Source organism: Nerophis ophidion, linkage group LG06 (assembly GCF_033978795.1).
Source record: "Nerophis ophidion isolate RoL-2023_Sa linkage group LG06, RoL_Noph_v1.0, whole genome shotgun sequence".
Taxonomy (NCBI): Eukaryota; Metazoa; Chordata; class Actinopteri; order Syngnathiformes; family Syngnathidae; genus Nerophis; species Nerophis ophidion.
The window spans coordinates 16,160,814-16,181,116 of NC_084616.1; the positions used below are offsets into that span (position 1 = coordinate 16,160,814).

The following is a 20,303-nucleotide window of genomic DNA, read 5'->3' on the forward strand; positions in this document are numbered from 1 at the left end:
AGTCTGGGTGGCACTGGGAGCAGGTGGGTAAAGTGCCTTGCCCAAGGACACAACGGCAGTGACTAGGATGGCGGAAGCGGGAATCGAACCTGCAGCCCTCAAGTTGCTGGCACGGCCACTCTACTAACCGAGCTATGCCCGTTCCAGGTTTTTGCACTTCCGATCCGATACCGACATTGTTTTTGCATTTCCGATTCGATACCGATACTGGCTGATACTGGCCTATCCGAGCATGTATTAAAGTTTAAAGTTATTTAGCCTACTTAGTTGTCAGATTCATGTTGAAAAGGGTTTTAGTACTCTTGATAGCAACTAGCCAGCTGAATTAGTTGAGTTTGAATAATACACAATGGTTGGTATTGAAGGATAAACACAAAAAAGAAAAAAATATACATGACAAACAGAAATGGCATCATTAAACAGTAAAAAAGTGAACAGTATAAAGTGCAAATAATGCTGTAAACATTATTAAAAAAAGCAAAACACACAAACAACCTGAGTGGGATAAAATGTCTACAACTCAGCATCAATATTTGCTCTTGAACAAGTGTAAACTTAAAAAAAAAAAAAAAAAAAAAATATCTACACACTCCTTTCAATTGTTTGCCCCAGTCAGGGGGGGGGCAAACAAGTGAAGTCCGAGCATAATAGGGAGATTCTTTCTAACAAAGACGAGCACTTCAAGATGCTCAGGTGTCAGCCTGCTCTTGTGTTCATCAATGATGAGTGAGGCTGTGCTAAAAAACCTCTCACTCTCAAGAGTCATTAAAATGTCTTACAACTTTACCACCATGCTTGACTTTATTGTGGCATGTTTTGCACTCCACCTCTTCATCTTTTCCGTTTTGTAGGGTAAAATAATCCCACACAGCGGACATTTTTATTGTAACTTTTAATTCACACGGCCGTCTTATCGGTTTGAACACAGACCTGTGGATGTGTTGAAGGTGGGCTGGAAAATGCGGAACGGAGCGTAGGGAGCAGCAGAAGAGTGGAATATATTATTTAAACCGGATTTTTTTTAAAAACTGGATCTGGATCGGCATTTTCCCATGCCTTGCCGTTACTCATTTTTTTGGAAAATATCGGTGGCCGATCGGATCCAAATATTGGATCGGGACAACCCTAATTGTCATGGCACGTACAGCAAAATGCGTACTGTATTTTTTCGGACTATAAGTCGCTCCGGAGTATAAGCCGCACCTGCCGAAAATACATAATAAAAAAGGAAAAAAACATATATACCGTATTTTCCGCACTATGAGGCGCACCTTCAATGAATGGCCTATTTTAAAACTTTGTTCATATATAAGGCGCACCGCATTATAAGGCATATAGATTAGACGCTATAGTAGAGGCTGGGGTCACGTTATGCATCCTTTAGATCAGGGGTCACCAACGCGGTGCCCGCGGGCACCAGGTAACCTGTAAGGACCAGATGAGTCGCCCCCTGGCCTGTTCTAAAAATAGCTCAAATAGCAGCACTTACCAGTGAGCTGCCTCTATTTTTTTAATTTTTTTTTTATGTACTAGCAAGTTGGTCTCGCTTTGCTCAACATTTTTAATTCTAAGAGAGCCAAAACTCAAAAAGAATTAGAAAATCCAAGAAAATATTTTAAAGTCTTGGTCTTCACTTGTTTAAATAAATTCATTTATTTTTTTACTTTGCTTCTTATAACTTTCAGAAAGAGAATTTTAGAAAAAAAAAAAAACCTTAAAAATGATTTTAGGATTTTTAAACAGATATACCTTTTTCCCTTTTAAATTCCTTCCTCTTCTTTCCTGACAATTTAAATTAATGTTCAAGTAATTTTTTTATTTTTTTATTGTAAAGAATAATAAATCAATTTGAATTTAATTCTTCATTTTAGCTTCTGTTTTTTTCGACGAAGAATATTTGTGAAATAATTCTTCAAACTTATGATTAAAATTTTAAAAAATTATTCTGGCAAATCTAAAAAAAAAAAATAGTATTAAATTTAAATCTTATTTCCAAGTCTTTTGAATTTTTTTTTAATTTTTGTTCTGGAAAATCTAGAAGAAATAATGATTTGTCTTTGTTAGAAATATAGCTTGGTCCAATTTGTTATATATTCTAACAAAGTGCAGATTGGATTTTAACCTATTTAAAACATGTCTTCAAAATACTAAAATTAATCTTAATCAGGAAAATTTACTAATGATGTTCCATAAATACATATATATATTTTTTTTCAAGAAGATTCGAATGAACTAGTTTTTGTCTTCATTTTTTTCGGTTGAATATTGAATTTCAAAGAGTCGAAATTGAAGATAAACTATGTTTCAAAATTTTATTTTCATTTTTTTCATGTTTTCTCCTTTTTTAAACCGTTCAATTAAGTGTTTTTTTCACCATTTATTCTCTACAAAAAAACCTTCCGTAAAAGGAAAAAAAATGTATGACGGAATGACAGACAGAAATACCCATTTTTTTATATGTATAGATTTATTTACTAAAGGTAAATTGAGCAAATTGGCTAATTCTGGCAATTTATTTTAGTGTGTATCAAACTGGTAGCCCTTCGCATTAATCAGTACCCAAGAAGTAGCTCTTGGTTTCAAAAAGGTTGGTGACCACTGGTCCAAGTCATGACAATCCGCACCGTAACACAACATAAACACAACAGAACAAATACCCAAAAACCCCTTGCAGCACTAACGGGACGCTACAATATATACCCCACGCTACCCACTACCCAAACCCCACCCACCTCAACCTGCTCATGCTATTTCAGGAAGAGCATGTCCCAAATTCTGAGCTGCTGTTTTGAGGCATGTTAAAAAAAAACAATGCACTTTGTGACTTCAATAATAAATACGGCGGTGCCAAGTTGGCATTTTTTTTCCATAAGTTGAGTTGATTTATTTTGGAAAACCTTGTTACATTGTTTAATGCATCCAGCGGGACATCACAACAAAAGTAGGCATAATAATGTGTTAATTCCACGACTGTATGTATCGGTATCAGTTGATATCGGAATCGGTATTTAAGAGTTGGACAAAATCGGACATTAAGACAAAAAGACATTATCGGACATCTGTAATCGTGTTGTGTCTCTGACGTGCTGCAGGTGTGGCTAGTGTGGGCGGACAAGACCAATGAGAAGCAGGAGAAGAGCATCAGGCAGCTGGCTCAGGAGGCCAGACAAGGCAACGCCCACGACGAGAACGTTCTCACCTACTACAGGTAAAGTTCAAGTTAAAGTACCAATGATAGTCACACACACACACTAGGTGTGGCGAAATTATTCTCTGCATTTGACCCATCCCCCTTGATCACCCCCTGGAAGGTGAGGGGAGCAGTGAGCAGCAGCGGTGGCCACGCCCGGAAATAATTTGTGGTGATTTAACCCCCAATTCCAACATTTGATGCTGAGTGCCAAGCCGGGAAGTAATGGGTCCCATTTTTATAGTCTTTGGTTTGACTCGGCCGGGGTTTGAACTCACAACCTACCCATCTCAGGGCAGACACTTTTACATAACATATTGGATAGGGATGGTCACCAAATTGCCAAAGACCAGTGAGAGTCCAGTTCATAGTGGATCTAACATAATAATGTGAGTGTCCAGTCCATAGTGGATTTAACATAATAGTGTGAGAGTCCAGTCCATAGTGGATCAAACATAATAGTGTGAGAGTCCAGTCAATAGTGGATCTAACATAATAGTGTGAGAGTCTAGTCCATAGTGGATCTAACATAATATTGTGGGAGTCCAGTCCATAGTGGATCTAGCATAATAGTGTGAGAGTCCAGTCCATAGTGGATCAAACATAATAGTGAGAGTCCAGTCCATAGTGGGTCTAACATAATAGTGAGAGTCCAGTCCATAGTGGATCTAACATAATAGTGTGAGAGTGCAGTCCATAGTGGATCTAACATAATAGTGTGAGAGTCCAGTCCATAGTGGATCTAACATAATATTGTGGGAGTCCAGTCCATAGTGGATCTAGCATAATAGTGTGAGAGTGCAGTCCATAGTGGATCTAACATAATAGTGTGAGAGTCCAGTCCATAGTGGATCTAACATAATATTGTGGGAGTCCAGTCCATAGTGGATCTAGCATAATAGTGTGAGAGTCCAGTCCATAGTGGATCAAACATAATAGTGAGAGTCCAGTCCATAGTGGATCTAACATAATAGTGGGAGTCCAGTCCATAGTGGATCTAACGTAATAGTGTGAGAGTCCCGTCCATAGTGGATCTAGCATAATAATGTGAGAGTCCAGTCCATAGTGGATCTAACACAATAGTGTGAGAGTGCAGTCCATAGTGGATCCAACATAATAGTGAGAGTCCAGTCCATAGTGGGTCTAACATAAAAGTGAGAGTCCAGTCCATAGTGGATCTAACATAATAGTGTGAGAGTGCAGTCAATAGTGGATCTAACATAATAGTGTGAGAGTCCAGTCCATAGTGGATCTAACATAATAGTGTGAGAGTGCAGTCCATAGTGGATCTAACATAATAGTGAGAGTCCAGTCCATAGTGGGTCTAACATAATAGTGAGAGTCCAGTCCATAGTGGGTCTAACATAATAGTGTGAGAGTGCAGTCCATAGTGGATCTAGCATAATAGTGTGAGAGTCCAGTCCATAGTGGATCTAACATAATAGTGTGAGAGTCCAGTCCCTAGTGGATCTAACATAATAGTGAGAGTCCAGTCCATAGTGGATCTAACATAATAGTGAGAGTCCAGTCCATAGTGGATCTAACATAATAGTGAGAGTCCAATCCATAGTGGATCTAACATAATAGTGAGTGTCCAGTCCATAGTGGGGCCAGCAGGAGGCCATCCTGAGCGGAGACAGGTCAGCAGCGCACAGATGTCCCCAACCGATACACAGTCGAGTGGTCCACCCCGGATCCCGACTCTGGACAGCCAGCACTTCATCCATGGCCACCGGACCTGTGCCCCCCTCCTCCTCTGCAACTGAAAGTAACCAAAGTTGAAATAGCTTGTGAACATAAGTAAATGGTATCATTTAACAACGATAACATTTTATTTGGTTTTGCATTGTGTAGTTATATTCATAAGGTAATTATTCTTCTGTAAATTGTTTGCTTGTTTTCTTATTGATGCTTTTATTTGTTTTCTGTATTGTGAAGTTATACTTCAGGGGTCGGCAACCCGCGGCTCCGGAGCTGCATACAGCTCTTTGATCACTGTGATGTGGCTCAGCTGCATACTTGACGACCCTCAAGATTTTTCCGGGAGTTATTCCGGATTTCAGTGCCTTTCCCAGAATTATCCCTGGGGTAACATTTTCCGGTTTTCACCCACATAACTATTTTTAGGGCGTGTCGTGGTGACAATGCTTTTAACGTCCTCTAAAACATATCGTCGCGCCCGCCTTCACACCATGCTATCTGCGAGCCGGCCGGACTCATGTAGCATGCGACCCCTGCTAGCACACATTATCGACTGCAAGGCATACTTGGTCAACAGCCACACAGGTTATACTGATGGTTGTGATATAAACAACTTTAAAACTCTTACTAATATGCGCCACACTGTGAACCCACACCAAACAATAATGATAAACACATTTCGGGAGAACATCTGCACTGTAACACAACCTAAACACCACAGAACAAATACCCAGAATCCTATGCATCCCTAACTCTTCCGGGCTACATTATACACCCCAACCCCGCCCACCTCAACCAACGCACAGAGGGAGGTGGGGAGGTTTGGTGGTAGCGGGGGTGTATAATGTAGCTTGGAAGAGTTAGGGATGCATGGGATTCTGGGTATTTGTTCTGTTGTGTTTATGATGCGTTACAGTGCGGATGTTCTCCCGAAATGTATTTGTCATTCTTGTTTGGTGTTGGTTCACAGTGTGGCGCGTATTAGTAAGAGTGTTAAAGTTGTTTAAACGGGCCCCCTCAGTGTGACCTGTATGGCTGCAGTCACTTAGGTGTGTCTGCAGTAACCACAATCAACATGTGACTGGGCTGGCAAGCTGTTAGCACAGGTTGTAGGGGGTGTCATAGAAATTTCTTAAAGACGATCCTTTAGTGACAAATAGCTTTAAAATTATTTATTAAAGTAACAAACAAATAATAACAAGCTTTGCAAAGCGAGACCAAACCAGAATGACACATCCGTTTGTTCCAGCTTGTTCTACCTGCCTTGGAAAATGTCATGACAATTATACGTTCTCAGAAGTCCCACCCTCCATGCTCATTTACATACAGTACACCAGTGGAATGAATACCCATAATCCTGTGAAGGGGAGAGGGTGTCGTTTGCCCAGAAGGGGAGGGGGTCACTCAGGAAAGGGCAACAGTTTAGCACGGGGGGGGGGTGCCAGGGAGAGAAAACACACATGCCCAGGTCAACTTAAGTCCACATGTCACATCAAAGACACAGGAGACAGAGCTTGGTCAGATAAAAGATTTCTTGCTAAGTGTCACATTCCTGAGCCCAATAAACAACTTTTGGTACCCAGTTCAAAGAACATCATCTATTTAAACGAGTATAAGTAATTTTGCTATCACAGGGGCGCCAAAGGTTCCGCCATCATAGCATGCTCTTATTATTGACGGGGTGAAAACCAGCAGACATTCGCGAGAATAGTTGCTCTGAAATTCGACAGTCTCCCGGAAAAATTAGGAGGGTCGGCAAGTGTGATGCTGTCAAGCGGCATTCATATAAATCTCGCTGGCCGCACTAACGTTAAATTTTCATATTAAGGTGCTGGCCGTGTGTCTGAGACTCCTGGTTTATACATAGCACAAAGCAAAAAAAAACTGTGCATGCAGTGTTATTTCATTTTAGATTTCAAAAGAGTTTTGTTGCTCCCATTGTGTTCTTTATTTTGTGAAACGGGTCGAAATGGCCCTTTGAGTGGTAAAAGTTGCCGACCCCTGTTATACTTAAATGCTTTTACTTGTGATTGTATTGAGTTTGCGGACCCCGGGAAGACAAGTGGGTTGCTGTGGCAACCAGCTAATGGGGGATCCTTAATAAAAATCGAATCAAACCAAACCTACTCTAGAGCCGTTGGTACAAATACAATCGAGGTTTTAAGAACAACATTCATAGACGAGCAACCAAACAAAAAAATCAAAACCCGCACACACTGTGGTGGCCTCCAAGGTGTACTCCGCCTTCTGCCTGATTGTAGCTGGGATAGGCTCCAGCGACCCCGAAGGGAGTAAGTGGTAGAAAATGGATGGATGGATGGGTTCTCAACCAGCTATTGCAAGGAATATAGAGATGTAAAGTGAAGTGAATTATATTTATATAGCGCTTTTACATAGTGTAACCCAATATCTAAGTTACATTAAAATCAGTGTGGTTTTACCCAGTGGGAGCATGTAGGTAAAGTGTCTTGCCCAAGGACACAACAGCAGTGACCCGGATGGCGGAAGCGAGGATCGAACCTGGAACCCTAAGGTTGCTGGCTCGGCCACTCTACCAACCGAGCTATACCGCCCCGCCGAACTCACCATCTGCGGTCCGTTATATCATCAAAAGGTTCAGAAAATCTGGAGAGATCCCTGCACGTAAGCGGCAAAGCCCGTGACCTTGGTTTCCCCCAAGCAGTACTGCATCAAAAAGCGACATCTGTGTGTAAAGGATATCACCACATGGGCTTATTAACGGTTCAGAAAACCACTGTCAGTAACCACAGTTGGTCGCTACATCTGTAAGTGCTATGCAAAGCCATTTATCAACAACACCCAGAAATGCAGCCAGCTTTGCTGGGCCCGAGCTCATCTAAGATGGACTGATGCAAAGTCTGAAAGTGTTCTGGTGATCTGACGAGTCTACATTTCAAACTGTGGACGTTGTGTCGTCCGGACTAAAGAGGAAATGAACCATGCGGACTGTTGAAAAGCCAGCATCTGTGATGGTATGGGGGTGCATTAATGCCCAAGGCATGGGTAACTTACACATCTGTGAAGGCACCATTAATGCTGAAAGGTACATACAGGTTTTGGAGCAACATATGTTGGCATCCAAGCGACGTTATCATGGACGCCCCTGCTTATTTCAGCAAGACAATGCTCAGCCACATTCTGCTCGTGTTACAACAGCGTGGCTTCATAGTACAAGAGTGCGAGTACTATATGTATAATATAAATCATAATATAATATAATATTAGACCTATTACACCTTATGCACATATCACACCTATAATATAATATTAATAATAATATTCTAAAATACTTTTCGAATAGTTTAAAAAACAAAATGGCACAAACAAATGGCAATGTTATTTGAAAATGTGCACAGGTGTGCTGAGCTGTGTACACTAATGGACCAGTCCAAGACCAGCTGTAGTCAGGGGTCTGTAGTTGTTGATGTTTTTTCCCCCCCGGTCTCCTCAGGTACCAGCTGAAGCTCTTTGCCAGGATGTGCTTGGACCGCCAGTACCTGGCCATCGACGAGATCTCCAAGCAGCTGGACGTGGAGCTCATCTTCTTGTGCATGATGGACGAGACGCTGCCCTTTGACCTGCGCGCCTCCTTCTGCCGCCTGATGCTGCACGCCCACGTGGACCGGGACCCGCAAGAACTGGTCACGCCGGTCAAGTTTGCCCGCCTGTGGACCGAGATCCCCACCTCCATCACCATCAAAGAGTCAGTGGTCTAAAACCGTAGTGGCGTCGCTTGTTGGAAGCCTGGCGAAACCACGTCTGACCTTCTTGCTTCAGTTACGACTCCAACATGGACGACAGCCGAGACAACAAGAAGAACCGCTTCTCCAACACCATGGTCTTCATGGAGGAGTACCTCAACCACGTACTCAACGAGGAGCTGCCCTTTCACAACGAGGAGAAGAACAAGCTGACGTACGAGGTCTGTATGCACTAAATAATGCTGGATTATTTTGGTAACCCAATTTATGGGTTGCTAGTGTTGAGTTATATTTTGGAGTTATTTATTTGTAGTTGTAAGGGTATTATTTTAACTAAATTTTTGGGTTTTCAAAATTACGCACCATTTTTGGGTTGTTTTTCAATGAGTATCTAATTTTTGCGTCATTAGTGTTGAGTTACATTTTTGAGTTATTTTTATAACGAACAACAATTTTTGGGGGTTATAAGAGTATTATTTTAACTCAATTTCTTGGTTTACAAAAAAATTACGCACCATTTTTGTGCTGCTGGTGTTGAGAAACATTTTTGAGTTATTTTTGTGAAGAGCAAAACAGTTTTTGGGTCATATGGGTATTATTTTAACTCAATTTCTTGGTTTTCAAAAGAATTAGGCACCATTTATGGGTTGTTTTTCAATGAGTATCTCATTTTTGCGTCAATAGTGTTGAGTTACATTTTTGAGTTATATTTATAACGAACAACATTTTTTGGGGTTATAAGAGTAATATTTTAACTGAATTTTTGGGTTTTCAAAATTACGCACCATTTTTGGGTTGTTTTTCAATGAGTATCTAATTTTTGCGTCAATAGTGTTGAGTTACATTTTTGAGCTATTTTTATAACGAACAACATTTTTGGGGGTTATAAGAGTATTACTTTAACTCAATTTCTTGGTTTACAAAAAAATTAGGCATCATTTTTGTGCTGCTAGTGTTGAGAAACATTTTTGAGTTATTTTCGTGAAGAGCAAAACAGTTTTTGGGTTATAAGGGTATTATTTTAACAAAATTTCTGGGTTTTCAAAATTACGCACCATTTTTGGGTTGTTTTTCAATGAGTATGTCATTTTCGCGTCAATAGTGTCGAGTTAAATTTTTAAGATATTTTTATAACAAGCAACATTTTTTGGGGTTATAAGAGTATTATTTCAACTCAATTTCTTGGTTTACAAAAAAATTACGCATCATTTTTGTGCTGCTAGTGTTGAGAAACATTTTTGAGTTATTTTCGTGAAGAGCAAAACTGTTTTTGGGTTCTAAGGGTATTATTTTAACTCAATTTCTGGGTTTTCAAAAAAATTACGCACCATTTTTGGGTTGTTTTTCAATGAGTATCTCATTTTTGCGTCAATAGTGTTGAGTTACATTTTTTTGTTATTTTTATAACAAACAACATTTTTGGGGTTATAAGAGTATTATTTTAACTCAATTTCTTGGTTTACAAAAAATGACGCATCATTTTTGTGCTGCTGCTGTTGAGAAACATTTTTGAGTTATTTTTGTGAAGAGCAAAACACTTTTTGGGTTATATGGGTATTATTTTAACTCAATTTCTTGGTTTTCAAAAGAATTACGCACCATTTATGGGTTGTTTTTCAATGAGTATCTAATTTTTGCGTCAATAGTGTCAAGTTAAATTTTTTTGTTATTTTTATTACGAACAACATTTTTGGGGGTTGTAAGAGTAATATTTTAACTGAATTTCTTGGTTTACAAAAAAATTACGCATCATTTTTGTGCTGCTAGTGTTGAGAAACATTTTTGAGTTATTTTTGTGAAGAGCAAAACTGTTTTTGGGATATATTGGTATTATTTTAACTCAATTTCTGGGTTTTCAAAATTACGCACCATTTTGGGGTTGTTTTTCAATGAGTTTCTCATTTTTGCGTCAATAGTGTTAAGTTACATTTTTGAGTTATTTTTATAACGAACAACATTTTTTGGGGTTATAAGAGTATTATTTTAACTCAATTTCTTGGTTTTCAAAAGAATTACGCACCATTTATGGGTTGTTTTTCAATGAGTATCTAATTTTTGCGTCAATAGTGTCAAGTTAAATTTTTTTGTTATTTTTATTACGAACAACATTTTTGGGGGTTGTAAGAGTAATATTTTAACTGAATTTCTTGGTTTACAAAAAAATTACGCATCATTTTTGTGCTGCTAGTGTTGAGAAACATTTTTGAGTTATTTTTGTGAAGAGCAAAACTGTTTTTGGGATATATTGGTATTATTTTAACTCAATTTCTGGGTTTTCAAAATTACGCACCATTTTGGGGTTGTTTTTCAATGAGTTTCTCATTTTTGCGTCAATAGTGTTGAGTTACATTTTTGAGTTATTTTTATAACGAACAACATTTTTTGGGGTTATAAGAGTATTATTTTAACTCAATTTCTTGGTTTGCAAAAAAATTACGCATCATTTTTGTGCTGCTAGTGTTAAGAAACATTTTGGAGTTATTTTTATGAAGAGCAAAACAGTTTTTGGATTATAAGGGTATTATTTCAACTCAATTTATGGGTTTTTAAAATAAAATTACGCACCATTTTTGGGTTGTTTTTCAATGAGTAACTCATTTTTGGGTTGCTAGTGTTGAGTTAAATTTTGGAGTTATTTTCATGAAGAGCTACATATTTCTTGGGTTATAAGGTATTATTTTAACTAAATTTCTGGGTTTAAAAAAAAATGACGCACCATTTTTGGGTTGGTAGTGTTGGGTTACATTTTGGAGTTATTTTTTAAAGAGCAACACATTTTTTGGGGTTATAAGGGTATTATTTTAACTCAATTTCTGGGTTTAAAAAAAAATGCACCTCTTTGGGGTTGATTTTCAATGAGTATCTCATCTTTGCATTGATAGCGTTGAGTTACATTTTGGAGTTATTTTTATAAAGAGCAACACATTTTTTGGGTTGTAAGAGTATTTTTTTAACTCAATTTCAATTTTTTTTTTTTCATGCGCCATTTTTGGGTTGTTTTTGAATGAGTAAGTCATTTTTGGCTTCCTAGTGTTGAGTTAAATTTTTGAGTTTTTTTTATAAAGAGCAATAAATGTTTTGGGTTATAAAGGTATTATTTTAACTCAATTCCTGGTTGTTTGTTTTTTTTTAATTACGCACCAATTTTGGGTTGTTTTTCAATGAGTAACTCATTTTTGGGTTGCTAGAGTTAAGTTAAATTTTAGAGTTATTTCTATAAAGAGCAATACATCTTTTGGGTTAAAAGGGTATTATTTTAACTACATTTCTGGGTTTTCAAAATTACACAATTTGTAAGTAGTTTTTTAATGAATAACTCATTTTCGGGGTGCTATGTGTTGAGTTACATTTTTGAGTTTTTTTATAAACAGCAACACATTTTTTGGGTTGAAAGGGTATTAATTTAACTCAATTTCTGGGTTTAAAAAAAAATTACGCACCATTTTTGGTTTGCTTTTCAATGAGTAACTCCTTTTTGGGTTGCTAGAGTTAAGTAAAATATTAGAGTTATTTCTATAAAGAGCAATACATCTTTTGGGTTAAAAGGGTATTATTTTAACCACATTTCTGGGTTTTCAAAATTACGGGTTTTCAAAATTACACACAATTTTTAAATTGTTTTTTAATGAATAACTCATTTTTGGGTTGCTAGTGTTAAGTTAAATTTTTGAGTTTTTTTATAAACAGCAACAAATTTCTGGGTTTAAAAGGGTATTATTTTAACTCAATTTCTTTTTTTCTTTTTTTAAATTACTCACCATTTTTGGGTTGCTTTTCAATGGGTAACTCCTTTTTGGGTTGTTAGTGTTGAGTAAAATGTTGGAGTTTTTTAATGAAGAGCAACACATTTTTGGGGTAATAATTATTTAACTCAATTCCTGGGTTTTCCCCCCAAAAATTACACACTATTTTTGGGTTGTTTTTCCAATGAGTAACTCCTTTTTGGGTTGCTAGTGTTGAGTTACATTTTGGAGTTATTTTTAAAAAGAACAACACATTTTTTTGGTTAAAAGGAAATTATTTTAACTAAATTTCTGGGTTTTCAAAAAAATTACACACCATTTTTGGGTTGTTTTTCAATGAGTAACTAATTTTTGGGTTGCTAGTGTTAAGTTAAGTTTTAGAGTTATTTCTATAAAGAGCAATACATCTTTTGAGTTAAAAGGGTATTATTTTAACCACATTTCTGGGTTTTCAAAATTACACACAATTTTTAAGTATTTTTTAATGAATAACTCATTTTTGGGTTGCTAGTGTTAAGTTACATTTTTGAGTTTTTTACAAACAGCAACACATTTTTTGGCTTAAAAGGGTATTATTTTAACTCAATTTCTGGGTTTTAAAAAAAATTACGCACCATTTTTGGATTGCTTTTCAATGAGTAACTCCTTTTTGGGTTGTTAGTGTTGAGTAAAATGATGGAGTTTTTTTATGAAGAGCAACACATTTTTGGGGTAATAATTATTTAACTAAATTTCTGGGTTTCCCCAAAAAAACTTACACACTATTTTTGGGTTGTTTTCCCAATGAGTAACTCCTTTTTGGGTTGCTAGTGTTGAGTTACACTTTGGAGTTATTTTTATAAAGAGGAACACATTTTTGAGTTATAAGGAAATTATTTTAACTCAATTTCTGGGTTTTCAAAAAAATGACACACCATTTTTGTGTTGTTTTTCAATGAGTTACTCATTTTTGGGTTGCTAGTGTTAAGTTAAATTTTACAGTTATTTCTATAAAGAGCAATACATCTTTTGGGTTAAAAGGGTATTATTTTAACCACATTTCTGGGTTTTCAAAATTACACACAATTTTTAAGTATTTTTTAATGAATAACTCATTTTTGGGTTGCTAGTGTCAAGTTACATTTTTGAGTTTTTTACAAACAGCAACACATTTTTTGGCTTAAAAGGGTATTATTTTAACTCAATTTCTGGGTTTTAAAAAAAAATTACGCACCATTTTTGGATTGCTTTTCAATGAGTAACTCCTTTTTGGGTTGTTAGTGTTGAGTAAAATGTTGGAGTTTTTTTATGAAGAGCAACACATTTTTGGGGTAATAATTATTTAACTCAATTTCTGGGTTTTCCCCAAAAAAATTACGCACTATTTTTGGGTTGTTTTCCCAATGAGTAACTCCTTTTTGGGTTGCTAGTGTTGAGTTACATTTTGGAGTTATTTCTATAAAGACTAATACATATTTTGGGTTAAAAGGGTATTATTTTAACCACATTTCTGGGTTTTCAAAATTACACACAATTTTTAAGTATTTTTTAATGAATAACTCATTTTTGGGTTGCTAGTGTTAAGTTACATTTTTGAGTTTTTTACAAACAGCAACGCATTTTTTGGGTTAAAAGGGTATTATTTTAACTCAATTTCTGGGTTTTCAAAAAAAATTACACACCCTTTTTGGGTTGCTTTTCAATGAGTAACTCCTTTTTGGGTTGTTAGTGTTGAGTAAAATAATGGAGTTTTTTTATGAAGAGCAACACATTTTTGGGGTAATAATTATTTAACTAAATTTCTGGGTTTTCCAAAAAAAACTTACGTACTATTTTTGGGTTGTTTTCCCAATGAGTAACTCCTTTTTGCTAGTGTTGAGTTACACTTTGGAGTTATTTTTATAAAGAGGAACACATTTTTGAGTTATAAGGAAATTATTTTAACTCAATTTCTGGGTTTTCAAAAAAATGACACACCATTTTTGGGTTGTTTTTCAATGAGTAACTAATTTTTGGGTTGCTAGTGTTAAGTTAAATTTAGAGTTATTTTTATGAAGAGCAATACATCTTTTGGGTTATAAGGGTAATATTTTAACTACATTTCTGGGTTTTCACAAAAATTACATACAACTTTTGGGTTGTTTTTCAATGAGTAACTCATTTTTGGGTTTCTAGAGTTTAGCTACATTTTGGAGTTATTTTTATAAAAAGCAACACATTTTTGGGGTTATAAGGATATCATTTTAACACAATTTCTGGGTTTTCAAAATTACACACAATTTTTAAGTAGTTTTTGAATGAATAACTCATCTTTGGGTTGCTAGTGTTAAGTTACATTTTTGAGTTTTTTTATAAACAGCGACACATTTTTTGGGTTAAAAGGGTATTATTTTAACTCAATTTCTGGGTTTTTAAAAAAAATTACGCACCCTTTTTGGGTTGCTTTTCAATGAGTAACTTCTTTTTGGGTTGTTAGTGTTGAGTAAAATTTTTGAGTTTTTTTATGAAGAGCAACACATTTTTGGGGTTAAAAGGGTATTATTTTAACTAAATTTCAAAAAATTACACACCATTTTTGGGTTGTTTTTCATTGAGTAACTCATTTTTGGGTTGCTAGTGTTAAGTTAAATTTTGGAGTTATTTCTATAAAGAGCAATACATCTTTTGGGTTAAAAGGGTATTATTTTAACTACATTTCTGGTTTTTCAAAATTACACAATTTTTAAGTAGTTTTTTTAATGAATAACTCATTTTTGGGTTGCTAGTGTTAAGTTACATTTTTGAGTTTTTTTATAAACAGCAACACATTTTTTGGGTTAAAAGGGAATTATTTTAACTCAATTTCATTTTTTTTTTTTAAATCACACACTATTTTTGGGTTGCTTTTCATTGAGTAACTCCTTTTTGGGTTGCTAGTGTTGAGTTATATTTTGGAGTTATTTTTATAAAGAGCAACACATTTTTTGAGTTATAAGGAATTTATTTTAACTGAATTTCTGGGTTTTCAAAAAAATGACACCATTTTTGGGTTGTTTTTCAATGAATAACTCCTTTTTGGGTTGCTAGTGTTGAGTTACATTTTTTAGTTATTTTTTATAAAGAGCAACACATCTTTTGGATATTAAGGTATTATTTTAACTAATTTTTTGGGTTTTCACAAAAATTACGCACCATTTTTAAGTAGTTTTTTAATGAGTAACTCATTTTTGGGTTGCTAGTGTTAAGTAAAATTTTGGACATATTTTGGGTTATAAGGATATTATTTTTACAACATTTCTGAGTTTTCAAAATGACTTACCATTTTTAAGTCGTTTTTAATAAATGAGTTTTTGGGTTATAAGGGTAAAATTTTAACTCAATTTCTTGGTTTCAAAATTACGCACCATTTTTGGTTTGTTTTTCAATAAGCAACTAATTTTTGGGTAAGAGGCGTTTTTCTGTGTTAGCTTCGCCGCCGCCACCGTCGTCGCCTCTCCCTCCCTTCTCCTGACTTGCTTCCTGCTTCCTGTCCAGGTGGTGAGCCTGGCCCGCCATCTCATCTACTTTGGCTTCTACAGTTTCTTTGAGCTGCTGCGACTTACCAGAACACTGCTGGGCATCATCGACTGCAGGCCCAACCCCCCGCCAAGTGGCGTCGTGTTACACGAGGACGCCTCAGGTTTTGGACAAACGCACACATGAATTGTCGCCTCTCGTGCGCTCTTATTGTGAAAAGTCCTGTCTGCCCGCAGGGAAGAACGTGAAGCGCTCCATCCACGGCATGGGCCAGATAATGACCACCATGGTGCTGAACAGGAAGCAGTCCTTATTTGGCGGGCCAGGGGCGAGGGGGGCGGGGCTGGGGATGGACGGACAGCGGGCGACTAAAGACAGTATCGACAAGACGGACCTGACCGTGATGGACACCAAGCTGAAGATCCTGGAGATCCTACAGGTGAGTGAGAACGCCCCTCGCCACGTTTCCTGCGCCCGTCACCAACGCCCTCTCTCGCCCTCGCCAGTTCATCCTCAACGTGCGTCTGGACTACCGTCTCTCCTTCTTGCTGTCCATCTTCAAGAAGGAGTTCGTGGACATTTACCCGCTGGCCGACGCCGACGCCACCACCAGCATGGAGGAAGCAGGTGCGTGGCCAAGCCAACGCCAAGGGGGAGGGGCTAAGTGCAACAACATAACGCACGTCTCTTCCTGCAGCCGCCATCAACCTGCAGCACATCGGAGAGCAGGCCGAGGCCATGTTCGGTGTCGGGTACGTGTCCCAATAGGGAGGGGAAAAAACTCCACCAACACACAAACATGTTTTTACTCACGAGAGGGACAAGCGGTAGGAAATGGATGGATGAGGAAAAATATTTTGCAAGTACAAACCCCGTTTCCATATGAGCTGGGAAATTGTCTTAGATGTAATCATTAACTTTAAAATTTGATGCCAGCAACACGTGACAAAGAAGTTGGGAGAGGTGGCAATAAATACTGATAAAGTTGAGGAATGCTCATCAAACACTTATTTGGAACATCCCACAGGTGTGCGGGCTTATTGGGAACAGGTGGGTGCCATGATTGGGTATAAAAACAGCTTCCCAAAAAATGCTCAGTCTTTCACAAGAAAGGATGGGGCGAGGTACATCCCTTTGTCCACAACTGCGTGAGCAAATAGTCAAACAGTTTAAGAACAACGTTTCTCAAAGTGCAATTGCAAGAAGTTTAGGGATTTCAACATCTACGGTCTTTAATATCATCAAAAGGTTCAGAGAATTTGGAGAAATCACTCCACGTAAACGGCATGGCCAGAAACCAACATTGAATGACCGTGACTTTCGATCCCTCAGATGGCACTGTATAAAAAACCGACATCAATCTCTAAAGGATATCACCACATGGGCTCAGGAACACTTCAGAAAACCACTGTCACTAAATACAGTTTGTCGCTAAATCTGTAAGTGCAAGTTAAAGCTCTACTATGCAAAGCGAAAGCCATTTATCAACAACATCCAGAAACGCCGCCGGCGTCTCTGGGCCCGATATCATCTAAGATGGACTGATGCAGAGTGGAAAAGTGTTCTGTGGTCTGACGAGTCCACATTTCCAATTGTTTTGGAAATATTCGACATCGTGTCATCCGGACCAAAGAGGAAGCAAACCATCCAGACTGTTATCGACGCAAAGTTCAAAAGCCAGCATCTGTGATGGTATGGGGGTGCATTAATGCCCAAGGCATGGGTAACTTACACATCTGTGAAGGCACCATTAATGCTGAAAGGTACATACAGGTTTTGGAACAACATATGCTGCCATCTAAGCGCCGTCTTTTTCATGGATGCCCCTGCTTATTTCAGCAAGACAATGCCAAGCCACGTGTTACAACAGCCTAGTTTTGTAGTAAAAGAGTGCGAGTACTTTCCTGGCCCGCCTGCAGTCCAGACCTGTCTCCCATGGAAAATGTGTGGCGCCTTATGAAGCGCAACATCCGACAGCGAAGACCCCGGACTGTTGAACGACTGAAGCTCTACATAAAACAAGAATGGGAAAGAATTCCACTTTCAAAACTTCAACAATTAGTTTCCTCAGTTCCCAAACGTTTATTGAGTGTTGTTAAAAGAAAAGGTGATGTAACACAGTGGTGAACATGCCCTTTCCCAACTACTTTGGCACGTGTTGCAGCCATGAAATTCTAAGTTAATTATTATTTGCAAAAAAAATAATAAAGTTTATGAGTTTGAACATCAAATATGTTGTCTTTGTAGCATATTCAACTGAATATGGGTTGACAAGGATTTGCAAATCATTGTATTCCGTTTATATTTACATCTAACACAATTTCCCAACTCATATGGAAACGGGGTTTGTAAAAGCGCTCTGAGTCACTAGAGAAAAGAGCTATATAAATATTACTTGCACAGAATAGTTTTTATTCTTGCAAATCGTTTTTTTTTAAAGACACTTGTTTTTATACTTGCAAATTGTTGTTTTTTTATTGCAGAAAATAGTTTTCATGTTTGTGAATTGTTTTTTTCAATTGAATAAAATTGTGTTATCTACTTGTGAATTGTTTTTCACTTGAAGAAAACAATTAGTTATAGTTGTCACTCATTTTTTTATCTTAAGAAAATGTGTTTTTTTTTACTTGCAAATATTTTTTTTAATTGAATAACATTTTTTTAACCCTGCAATTCATTTATTTTAATTGCTGAAAATTGTTCTATACTTGGAAATCATGTTTTTACTTGCTAAAAAATTTTTTTCTTGTGACTCCCTATTTTAATTTAAGAAATTTTTTTTTTAATTGCAGAAAATTGTTTTAGACATAGAAATTGTTTTTTTAATTGCAGAATTTTTTTCTTGCGACTATTTAATTCCAAAAAAGTTGTATGTTTTTGCTCCAAAAAATTGTTAATTTTATTACTTGCGAATTGTGTTCTTTAATTGAAAAAAATTGTTTTTATACTTGCAACGAATTTTTTTCAATTGCAGAAAATTGTTTTATACTTGGAAATATTTTTTTTTACTTGCAGAAAGTTTTTCTTTTCCCTTCTGACTCCCTATTTAAATTCAAGAAAATATTTTATTTTTCTTGCAATTAATTTTTTATTAAGTAATTGTTTTGTTTTTTTTAAATGCAAATTGTTTTGTTTTTTATTGAAGAACATTTTTTTAAATAATGGCAAATCATTTATTTTACTTGCAGAATTTTTTTTATTGTCATTCCGTATTTTAATTTAGGAAGATGTTTTTTTTCTTGCGAATTGTTTTTTTAATTGAAGGAAATAATGTTTTTTTCTTGCGAATAGTATTTTTAATGGAAGAAAATTGTTTTCATACTTGCAATTCATTTTTTTTTTACATTGCAGAAAATTGTTCTATACTTGGAAATATTTTTTCTTACTTGCAGAATTTTTTTTTCTTCTGAAGCCCTATTTAAATTCAAGAAATGTTTTATTTTGCTTGCAAATAATTTTTTAATTGAATACATATATTTTTTTTACATGCACTTTTTTTTTTAATTGAAGAAAATGTTTTTTATAATTGCAAATGATTTATTTTACTTGCAGAATTGTTTTTTATTGTCACTCCCTATTTAAATTTAAGAAAAAAATTGTTTTTTTTCTTGCGAATTTTATTTTTAATGGAAGAAAATAGTGTCTACACTTGCAAATCTTTTTTTTTTATTGTAGAAAATTGTTGTATACTTTGAAATATTTTTTTTACCTGCAGAACATTTTTTTTCTTCTGACTCCCTATTTTAATTTAAGAAAATGTTTTATTTAGCTTGCAATTAATTTTTTAATTAAATAATTGTTAAATTTTTTTACATGCGAATTGATTTTTTTTTATTGAAGAACATTGATTTATAATAACAAATCATTTATTTTACTTGCAAAAATTTTATTTTTTTGTCACTCCCTATTTTAATTCAAGACAATGTATTTTTTTTTCTTGCGAATCTTTTTTTAATTGAAGAAAATAGTATTTTTTTCTTGCGAATTGGATTTTTAATGGAAGAAAATAGTTTTTAAACTTGCAAATCTTTTTTGTTAATTGCAAAAAATTGTTCTATACTTGGAAATCATTTTTTTTACTGGCAGAACATTTTTTTTGTAATAATTTTTTTTTTAAATTGAAGAAAATTGTTTTTATAATCGCCAATCATTTATTTAACTTTTAGATATTTTTTTTTGTCACTCGCTATTTTAATTTAAGAAAATGTGTTTTTTTTTTATTGCGAATCGTTTTTGTAATTGAAGAAAATAGTATTTTTTTTCTTGCGAATTGTATTTTAAATGGAAGAAAATTGTTTTCATACTTGCAATTATTTTTTTTTAAATTGCAGAAAATTATTCTATACTTGGAAAAAAAAATTTGGGGATGCATACATTTTTTTTTCTTCTGACTCCCTATTTAAATTTAAGAAAATTGTTTATTTTGCTTGCAAATCATTTTTAATTGAATATATATACATATATATATATATA

The 20,303-nt window shown here is 35.7% G+C and overlaps 1 protein-coding gene across 1 annotated transcript in view; it reads left to right on the forward strand.

The window, feature by feature from the left end:
- The window catches only part of itpr3 (inositol 1,4,5-trisphosphate receptor, type 3), a 140,654-nt gene that overhangs the window by 52,002 nt on the left and 68,349 nt on the right, over nt 1-20,303 (forward strand). Inside the window, exons 19-25 of the mRNA XM_061902779.1 lie at nt 3,093-3,208; nt 8,364-8,615; nt 8,690-8,834; nt 15,849-15,993; nt 16,067-16,269; nt 16,337-16,457; nt 16,528-16,582. Of these exons, the coding sequence (XP_061758763.1) occupies nt 3,093-3,208; nt 8,364-8,615; nt 8,690-8,834; nt 15,849-15,993; nt 16,067-16,269; nt 16,337-16,457; nt 16,528-16,582 (1,037 nt within the window). The remainder of the gene's footprint in view (nt 1-3,092; nt 3,209-8,363; nt 8,616-8,689; nt 8,835-15,848; nt 15,994-16,066; nt 16,270-16,336; nt 16,458-16,527; nt 16,583-20,303) is intronic.